This window comes from Austrofundulus limnaeus, unplaced genomic scaffold (genome assembly GCF_001266775.1).
Source record: "Austrofundulus limnaeus strain Quisiro unplaced genomic scaffold, Austrofundulus_limnaeus-1.0 Scaffold201, whole genome shotgun sequence".
Taxonomy (NCBI): domain Eukaryota; kingdom Metazoa; phylum Chordata; class Actinopteri; order Cyprinodontiformes; family Rivulidae; genus Austrofundulus; species Austrofundulus limnaeus.
In genome coordinates, this window is record NW_013952603.1 from 618,450 (window position 1) to 629,264 (window position 10,815).

General features: G+C 37.4%; 1 protein-coding gene across 2 annotated transcripts in view; it reads right to left on the minus strand.

Moving 5' to 3' along the window:
- Positions 1-1,382: 1,382 nt before the first annotated feature.
- The window catches only part of pdk3a (pyruvate dehydrogenase kinase, isozyme 3a), a gene marked incomplete at its 5' end in the record, with an annotated part of 12,808 nt that continues 3,375 nt past the window's right edge, over positions 1,383-10,815 (minus strand). The window contains 7 exon segments of one of the 2 annotated variants that reach the window (XM_014018779.1): positions 1,383-1,910; positions 5,629-5,749; positions 7,469-7,582; positions 7,719-7,826; positions 7,924-8,025; positions 8,163-8,239; positions 9,571-9,648. In XM_014018779.1, the coding sequence (XP_013874233.1) occupies positions 1,891-1,910; positions 5,629-5,749; positions 7,469-7,582; positions 7,719-7,826; positions 7,924-8,025; positions 8,163-8,239; positions 9,571-9,648 (620 nt within the window). 2 annotated transcript variants of the gene reach the window in all.

The following is a 10,815-nucleotide window of genomic DNA, read 5'->3' on the forward strand; positions in this document are numbered from 1 at the left end:
CTCAGACTGAAGAAGTCTCTTGGAGGAGAGACGAAACGTTTCATTAGAGAAGAACCCCTCCAGAAGACCTATACATTTTTTTTCTTTATGTGGTTTATAATTCATCTAATAATTTAAATTTGTAGTAAAGCTAAAAATAAAAAGGCTTTCCTGAATGTAAGTGGCGTCTTTCAGGGGAAATGACCCGTAAAGGTAAATAAAATCTTCCTCAYGTGAGGTCAGAAGTTAGAAACAATGTTTTTTAAACACTTTTCCAKGTTTTATCAGAAACATTGTGGGACTTTTTGAAACATGATGATGTCAGCACTTGATGAAAGTGAACTCTGATGATACTTGAACTAAATAAAAACTGAACGGGTGACTGAATGGGGTGTAAAAGCCTGATTTTAGTCCTAAAGTTTTATTTGCTATTGTCAGAAATGTATCCTTTTCTTTTTTGCTGTCTGCTCATTCATACTGAACCAAAGCAGACGTCCCGTCCACTCTAACAGAATATTTAAATGTACATGTTAACCTCCACTAAATGTAAAAACTTTGTCTTTTTTATTTTCTGTTGTTCAAACGGTAGCCATGTTAATAAAATATAAAACAAGACCAGATAAACTGTGTGACTTTACTGAAATTACGAATTAATGCATAAATAAACAAAAGACAAAACCAATGCTAAAAGTTAAAAGTAAACAGTAATTAAAAGCTAAAATTAAAAATGTACAAAAATCAAATAAGCAAAAAAACCCTGCTAATTCAGAGCTTTAAGTCAAATTTTGAAAATTGGTAGCTAGAAGCTGCTAAAGCTAAAATTAATATAGTAGCTAACAGAAAAATTAGCCATGAGGTAGCTAATAGCAATTTGTCATACAACAGCAGCTAAATTCATCAAATCATTAGCAAAAAGCTAAAATAATAATAAAAAAAAACTTAGCTCAAAGCCAAAATTACCAATGCTTTTGAAAACTCACTCAAAGCTAAAAAAAAAAAATCTTTTGCTAAAAGCAAAAATAAGGAAGACAATATTTAAACCTAAAATTAACAGTTAGGCAGCTAGTAGCTAAATGTATTAAAACAATAGTTAAACTGATCAAATCAGTAGCTAAAAGCTAACACTTTCAAAAATGTAGCAAAAGTTAAAATTATCAGTTTAAAACTAAAATTGCTAAAACCTAAAGTTGGAAAATCTGTCATTCACAGCAAAAGTGATTGGAAAAATAACAAAATCAAAAGCGAAAACTTGCAAGCCAATAGCTAAAAAGAGTATAAGAAGATAAACAATAAAGTATTTTTGTAGCAGATCTAAGAAAAAATGTTTTTGAGGTGGTATTTTTTGTAAATAAAGGGCAAATAAATCAAATTCAAATTATATCCACTCCTGATCAAGTCAAACATTAAATTCAGGAATGTAAATTTTATTTTTCTCCATCAAAAAACATAAACCACCACAAATTGATCACACAGAACAGTTTTATTTTCAAGTTTGACAGTAGCTGTTTTCTTAATTTTACTTCTTGCTGAATCATRTGTTGTTTCTTTATGTGGTGGAAGTTGCACTACTTGGATGTCTGCATTTAAAAACACAGTAATCACGCCACAGTTGTTTATATACAGCATACAAATTATATTCATTTACGTAATATTCTCTGGAGTAGTGGAGTCTCTGATGACAGTACAGCTTAATAACAATGAAGTGTTCTTTTGTTTTTCCTGGTCTAAAAGGGAGACTAAACATTTACCAACACATCAAACTGCTACTCAATGAGAAGTTTTACAGCAGGTCTGTCAGCGAGCATCACTCAGTTTGACTGGCAGGTTTCAGAAGGCGTTGGCAGTGATGAAATCTTACAGAACTGTGGAGAACCTACAGGATGTGGAAACTTTCAACACCGAATTCTTCTCTCATTTCACATCTGAAGAGGCTGAAGAAGAGAACAAAACAAGAAAAYAAACGGAAAAGACTTCAGATGAAACGTCCCGGCGTTTGCTTTTACCACATGGTTCCAGGTTGGACCCATGTCTATGTTGAAAGTAAAAAATTCACATGTAGGCAGAGTAAAGTGCACTAAAACGTGACAATTATTATTATTATTATTATTATTGATTTATTTCAAGATTACAGTGCACGCACAATTCAGAATGTACAGTCGTGGTCAGACGTTTATCTAAATGCATCGTGAGCACAAATGTCATCAAGTCGGGTTTTTAATGATTGTTTTGACTCATCTTAAATGATTTTAAATACAAGAACAGGACGCTCAGGTTTGAATTTAATGTGGCCTTTCACTTAAAACGTTTGAAAAGTGTTGCGGGAGCTTCTTAATGAGCATGACGCATTGCAGCTGATGGTTTTTACTCTTGAAGAAGACCCAAACCGTTACCCTCAGATGAAAGGAAATTCATTTATGAKGTCTAGAACTGGAAATTGCTGGAACAGCAGTATCATCATCTTGGACTGAGAGGGCCAAGAAAGAACCTCCTGCTTCAAATAGGACTGGAATATGAAGCTGCCAACACAAACAAGCCAAACGCCTCCTGGAGTAAAAAAAGACTGAGCAGTTTGGCCGCTACAATGACAAGACGTACATTTGGAGTGGTCATGGTGAGACCTTCAGACATAAAAACATGGCGGCAGTAGCATCGTGCTGTGGTTCTAGTGCAATGAACCAAGTGGTTGGAAAAATGAAGGACATAATTCATCAAATTCACCTCCAGTTAACTGTTAGACAGTTGAAACTTGGATACAGCTGGGTATTCCGACAGGACCACGACCCCAAACAGGTCAAAACTGGCTTGATTGGATAAAGCTTCGGTCCAATCAGATGGATRGAAAGTTTATCAGCAACATTTAACCAAATGTTAGTATGAGAGTGGTGGGTACGGTTCCACTAATCTGCTAATAGTGGAATTAGCTTCTCATTTAGCGAATTAGCCTTTTTGCTAACTTTGGAAACCACTAGCGGACGGTTTAGCTTCCGCTAATTTTAAGAATGCCRTCTTGGAAAAATAAATTATCCTTTAAGGTCCTACATTTCTTCTCAGGCCAAGAGTCAGTGACCTCTTTTGCTTACCTTACAATGTCGTCATGTTTTCTGATTTTACTCTTTATCTTCCGTTTTCTCTCGGACAAAGTGTTTTAAGATCAGGACAATATCTGTTAGAAGTAATTATTCTTGTTGATGTTTTGTCGAACATTCTTCTCTCCTTGGCCCAGTTTCAGCACCAAGAGAGATGTTTATTGTCTGTCTGGATAACATTCCGTAAATGCGTGTATTTGAAACTGCCTCAGTGCGCACATTTTGTACCACTGCCCTGTGTGACATGATGTGTGTCTTGCAAACTGCAATAAATCCTGTTTACCATTTTCACAGAGTAATTTTTATTCTTGGATCTCATGTTTCTGTCTAGTCAAAATAAAGATTTCCATGACAATTTTGGTGTCACGAACAGGCATGGTGTCACGAAAAAAATTCAGGAGTGTAAAACTTCAATTTTTATGCCATTTATCTCAAATAAAAACTATCCACTCTTCCAAGCAGCGCTGTACGTCAGGAAATGTTGTGCGTGAGCATGTATCATCTTTAGATGCTAAACTTCAAATTAAGAGCATCAAAAAGAAAAAAATAATAAAACTGACGTATACATTTACATAAATAAATGTATAAAATTTGGTACAGATGGTATTGACTGTTGTTTGACTAACTTCAAACAGTATTTATACAAATATTAAGTTGATCTAAGAATGGCTTTTATTCTGAAAGGGGTAAACTGGAAGTACTAAAAGTTAAACAGAGGTATAACTCAGGTTCGGATTGGACGATTTGCTACAGATGATCCCACCCACCCTCAGATTAAACCACTAGAAAACTAACAGGTTTATGTCCCAATCGTCTTAGCGGTTAGCATTAGCTTTCACTATTTTTTAAATCTATTCAGCAGTTTAGCATTAGTGGAGCTAACATTAATATTTAGCGGATTAGTGAAACAAACTTTTTATTTAGTTGTGTCAACCGCTGACTGTATGCACACACTTGAGCTTGAGCGTATTAAAGTATGAATTCAGACTTGTGCACCCAGTTCTTGTTTTTAAAAATCATTAAAGTTTTACACATTTTAGAATCCTTCCACTCAGGAAAAGAGAACAGTTCAAATCACTCATTAAAATCTCCACAATAATGACGCTTGATGCAAATATATGTCTGGCTGGAAATGTGTTTGCTCCCTTTGGCCATATTTCCCTCTTCCTATCATCTTTGTGTGCCACGTGACTACTTCTTATATAAATAAAGAGGCATTAAAACATCATCAACAGAAAAAAAAATCTGTCGGCTAGCTAAAAATTCAAAATAGCTGCAACTTCTAACTCAATAATCAAAATAAAATAATAATAAAAACACACTTTTAAATGTTTTGTTCAAACTCATTCAGGAGGTTTAGTATTTCAAGTGAGACACAAGGCTGACTGGATGAAGCCAAAAGCAGTGTTAGGATAACAAGTCCATGCAATTAGCTTAGCATGTTTTGTTTGTTTTTTTAGAGCAGCATGAACTGAAGAGATGCAGAGCTGGGTCCATTTCTTTCTGCATCCTGCTGGTTTTTGTTACAGCTACTCAGCAGTGCTGACTGGATAGTGGTGTCTTACGAGTTTCTAACAGACACTCATTTTGGTCCTTTAGGCCTTAGAGCTGGACTACGCACAAAAATATTCAGGGAGGGTCTGTCAACAGCATTTTTTTAAGAGCAAAGCTAAATAAAATACAAACAGAATACTTTTACATTTTCTTTAAAACTGTTCCAGCAGAGCCACGAAGGCAGAAATCTAACAATATTATCTGTTCCAGAAGTAAGGCTTTCTTTCAGTAAAAGAAAAAAAATGTGTGAAATCTTGATGCATTGCTGTTTTTTTTTTGTCTAACCCTCAAATGGTGCCATTAAATCTTCATTTATAAATATTCTTTTATATTTAAAAAAATGAAGAAAGTGCAACCAAAACCAAGTCTTTGCCATGTTGATGACAAACTGGCCTAATTGTGCATTCAATCACAAGTAATTCCCTCAAAGGGAAAAGAAACCTCCTCCTCTTCCCCTTTGCATTGACACTCMACCACCACCCTGACTCTGGCTGTGTTTTAGGAGGAGAAACAAGAATACAAGCCTTTACGGATGACGAGAAAGTCACTCAATCAGCAGCGTGTGGCTTATGCAGCTACAGGGAGCAACCGCTGGGTCAGCAAAGCCGAGGCGAGGCCGGACTGCGGGGAGAGACGGCGGTGACGCAGTGAATTTAGCTGGAGAACATGAAATCTATATTTGTCAAGAGTCACCGATTCACAAAGCTCACTGTTTCACCGGAGTTCTAAAACCTAGAGGAGGTTTTGTCGTGAAAGTTTTTTTTTCATGACCAACAAACATTGAAAGCTACCCTAAAAGAAGGTTATTGCCACTGGGTGCCATTTTTTGAGTTATTCCACCTAAACAAACCTAGAGGAGTGTACAGGTGAGTCTAACCCTAAAATGAAGAATCACCCAAAGACAACATATTTTTCAGCGTGCATGCTCCACACTGAGCGGCCCCCAGCTGAGGGGGCGGTGCTAGCCGTGCCGTGCAGAATTATCTGTTGGCTTTGTARTTAGACTTGCTGGCGTCACGTGGTTCCTTGCTGGGGTTGCTCCAGTCGTCCGCCTCTGGGCTGGTCTTGTAATGCCGCCAAGCTGACTTGTTGAATACAGGCAGGCGCTCAAAGGACTCACTGGAAAGAGCCTTTCAGTGAGGGAACAAAAGACACAAAAGAGCAAATTAAAACTCACGGTTTACCTAAAACAGACGGGTTAGCGTCATATTTTCTGACAGGWGTTAGACGAGACTGAATATTATTTAACGGCTTTCAAGTACATAATGGGTATGACTTTTAGCTTAATTTACAAGCAGGGGTGTCTGCAGTAGGTGGAGTTTTGGCCCAACAGTGATTGGCAGAGTTCTTTGGTGTGGGTGGAGTTTGTCCTAATCATGATTGGCTGAGTTATTTGGGGTGGGCGGAGTTAGTCCTAACCATGATTGGCTGAGTTATTTGGGGTGGGCCGAGTTTGTCCTAACCATGATTGGCCGAGTTATTTGGGGTAGGTGGAATTTGTCCTAACCGTGATTAGCGGAGTTCTTTGGCGTGGGTGGAGTTTTTCCTAACCGTGATTGGCTGAGTTATTCGGGGTGGGCCGAGTTTGTCCTAACCGTGATTGGCTGAGTTATTCGGGGTGGGCCGAGTTTGTCCTAACCATGGTTGGCTGAGTTATTTGGGGTGGGCAGAGTTTGTCCTAAGCGTGTTTGGCAGTTCTTTGGTATGGGTGGAGTTTGGTCTAATTGTGATTGGCTGAGTTATTTGGTGTGGGCGGAGTTTGGCCTAATTGTGATTGGCTGAGATTTTTGGGGTGGGCAGCTAACCATGATTGGTAGATTTTGTAATATAGTTGGAGTTTGGGAGTGGGCGGAGTTTGGCAAAATCGTTATTGGACGGATTTTCTTGTCTTGTCAGGCAAGGTAAAAGAGGAAGTAATGTTCAAAGTAAAATTATTGTGAATATGTAAATATGATTTATTGACTTTTTTATTTAGTTTATTTCATGAGTAAAAACAAAAYCTTTATACARTAAAMTAAAYATAAAAAGCAAAATATGCAGTGAATGAAAAATGTGCAGAGTCAATAAATAAACCATAAAATTCAATGTCACATATAATATACACCATTTATAACAAATTTGGTTCAACTAGCATCTTCCTGTCTCAAGTTATGACTAATAATAATTATATTTATATTAAAAAAATAATCTTTTTTCAGACCGTTKTGACTGAGCCGAATTGTTACACATCCCTCCACATTTCCGGCAATCAGACTTTGTACAGCTAGCCTTCCTGTCTCGAGTTATGACTAAAATTAATATTTATATTTAAAAATATATGTGCTTTCATGCCATTTCAACTGAACTACACCCCGGCTGCCAAATATTAATTTARCCACACCCAAAATAGTTAATCTGACCCATCATAGCTTGGACAAACTCCTCCCACTCAAGAAGAAACTCTCACTTAGTGACTGCAGAGCCCCAATTTCTCTCAATATCTGTAAAATCAACTGAGTTATAGTCATTTTTGTTTCGGTTCATGTTGATTAGCTGCAACTTGAATTAATTTGACCCCAAAAGCTGAATAGTTGTACCAMTGACTACTTAGAATCCATCCAGTGGTTCATCTGATAATTTGCTAACACAACACTTAAACAAACACACATCAAAAGGCATAAAACATTACTGCCCTTTCCCCTTTAGTGGCAGGAAAGTCATAAAAGTAGCATCAAAAATAGAGAAACCAAACTAGCATCTTTTCATCAAACACTTCACAAAGAACTGACTATAATTCTCAAACTATCAAACTACAAACTGAAACACTCGGATAACACAAGAACATCTGATGTTCTGCTGACTCATGCTACCTTCAGATAGATGACTGCATCCGTGCCCACCCCCTCCATGGAGTATAGCTTCAGATCCCCTTGGAAGTATCGAGCATAGAGTCGTGAAATGGGTAAACCGTAACCAAAACCAGCCTGCAGCGGAAGAAAAGAACAAACATTTACAAATGCCATTCCTTTTTATTAGAAAGAAAGCAAACGAGATAAGATAGGTTGCCTTTATCGGGGAGGCAAACACTGAATGCATATTTGGTTTTGTGAACGCACGCACCAGCGGGACAGCTCCTGGCTCCAGGCTCGGCGTCGGGGCAGTGGAGTACATGTAGTTAAAGAGCCGATCTATCTTCCTCAGAGCAACTCCTCCCCCTCTGTCGCTGATCTGAAGACAGATTGGTRGAGTTGGAAAGGAACGGGGGACGTAAAAATGTCACATATCACTAAATATTTTCTAAATGGATTCAYGGGTGTTTGTTTACCTTTACAGAGAGATCTTCTTTCCCCAGAGTGACTCTTGCCTTCACTGGCGGCAGTCCTTCGWTACTGTTCTCATGGAGCTCCACAGTTGCCCTCATCGAGTTCTGCAAACACCCGCAGGGCCGATTGATTGAGCTCAACAGGAGAGTGCTTATCAAATTTTAGCCACCTTGAAATTAATTACATTTAAAGAAGATTACAGAAGCAATTAGATGAATGGCACTAATGCAGCTCCGCTCACCTTGAAGAGCTCAAACAGCATGTGGAACAGATGGGAGGGCACATACACCACCTGGATGGGCTTTTTGGGAGTCTTCACTGAAGAACAGAAGAAAAGATTAACACAAAGCAGATGAGGACAGTGTGTAAAATGTAAAGAAAAACACGATGCTATAATGGATGCAGTATGTTTTATAGTATCATCTTTGCTGAAATAAGCAAGGCTTTCCCTGAAATTAAAAAAAAACTACCATCTGGATGGGCTTTTTGGGAGTCTTCACTGAAGAACAAAAGAAAAGATGAACACAAGAAGATGATGACCGTGTGTAAAAAGTTAAGAAAATCACGATGTTCTAATGGATGTATTATGTCGTTTAGCATCGTCTTTGCTGGAATAAGCAAGACTTTCTTGAAAACCTTTTTTTAAACCACCATCTGGATGGGATTTTTGGGAGCCTTTACTGAAGAACAGAATAAATGATGACGACAGTGTTTAAAAAACAAATAAAACCACAATGTTGTAATGGATGTAGTATGTCAAGTGTCATTGTTTTTGCTGAAATAAGCAAGGCTTTCCCTGATTTTTTTTAAACTACCATCTGGATGGGATTTTTGGGAGCCGTCACTGAARAACCAAAGAAAAGATGAACACAAGAAGATGAGGACAGTGTGTAAAAAGCAAATAAAAACACAATGTAATGGATTCAGCATGTCGTTTAGTATAGTCTTYGCTGAATTAAGCAAGACTTTCGTGAAAATCTTTTTTAAAGGCCACCATCTGGATGGGATTTTTGGGAGCCTTCACTGAAGAACAGAATAAAAGATGAGCACAAGAAGATGACCGTGTGTAAAAAGTGAAGAATAACATGATGTTGTAATGGATGCAGTATGTTATTTAGTATTGTCTTTGCTTAAATAAGCAATACTTTCCCTGAAAATCTTTTTTAAAAACTACCATATGGATGGGATTTTTGGGAGCCTTCAATGAAGAACAGAAAAAAATACAAACTACCCCAGTCACAAAGAAGACGAGGACAGTGTGTAAAAAGTAAATAAAAACGGAATGTTGTAATGGCTGCAGTATGTCGTTTAGCATCATCTTTGCTAAAATAAGCAAGGGTTTCCGTGAAAAAAAAAACACCATTTGGACGAGAACTAATGTTATATAAACCTGTATAAACACTTTACCGTGTTGATGGTGCCTTTCCAAATGTGTAAGCTGCCCATATAGGCCCTAATGCATCCCCATACCATAAGAGAAGCTGGCTTTTTGAACTCCTCCTATAAAAGACGTGACATTTGTGGATCCCCCCAAAAAATCTAATTTTGATTCAGCTGACTATGCGCAGCTATCAATAAACTCCAAAGTAACAGAAACACACAGCAGTTAGATTACTGCACCAAAGAAACAACAAAAGAAAGTATCTTACTGTTAAACTCCTCGATCTTAAGCTCCGGAGCAGCTGAGTAGTACTTCTCACACAGCATCTTGGCAGTGTCATAGGCATCTGATGGAAGAGCAGAAAAGCATGACTCAGCATTTACAAGAAGGAAAAAAAAAACATGTTTATTGTTTCTGCTCGTCTTCCTGTTGCAGGTCAGTGGTGCAGTTTCTGTCGTGTCACGGGTCACTCCGAGTGCAACTTTGATCCACGCTGCTGGAATGCTTTTAAAAGTATYATTAATGTGCTTTTGTGTGACAGAGGAAACGACTCAGCTTCAGTTCTCAGGAAAACAACACATCCGTGCCAGAAACATTTCAATTTGAACTCCGGTTCAGTCGGTCGGAATCACAAATGCTGAGAGCAGTTTGAYGAATTACCAAAAATATGCTTTTTTTAAAGTTAAAAGCATATCATTGCTAAAAGACTRAGTAAACTCATTGAGATAACAGATCATAAACTTACTTTACTGCGTAAAACTGAGGATGATTTATCAGACTGCAGCGGTGCAGTCAGCACCCATTAAAGAGTCATCCAAAAATTAAAAATCCTTCCCCGGATCCTAACGACAAATTCCTGTGCCAGACTCTTAAATACACATAAAGACAAGCTTTGCACATTTAGAAATAACTCCTAATTATGTTAAAAAAAACATGTTTGGTCTTAAGAAATAAGAAACTAAAGCAAACTATGAAACAATGATGACTTGGAGTATTTAAAGTGCCTGTGACATCAATAATTTGTAATCAATATAAATGTATTTTTGGAAAGATAACATTGATAACATATTGTAAAAAAGATTTCACACCATTGACAGGAACAGTTGTTGAGATATTCACATGTAAAGAAACAGGAAGTGATGTCAAAGGGGAATGTCTGAATGCAAACAGAGCTTTGCTACTACGACCAACAACACAGACTGTAGCGAAGAATCTGATGTTTCTTTAAATTATTTTAATCACTATCAAGGGTAGATGAGAAAAAGTCGTAGTTCAAATAATATTGTTTAAATAAACAAAAACCAGGGTGTTTTCTTTTTCCAAGAGTCCCCCTTGGATGTCACTTCCTGTTTCACTTTAACTGAGGAAATTCAAAAGAAAATATGCCAATATGTGATATAATGGGTCAAATCAGGTGTATTGTGCCAAGTTTCTTAAATATAAATATATTTTCTTTGACCTTTTGTATTTCATGGATATGCATGTCACAGGCACTTTAAGGTTTAGAAGCTTA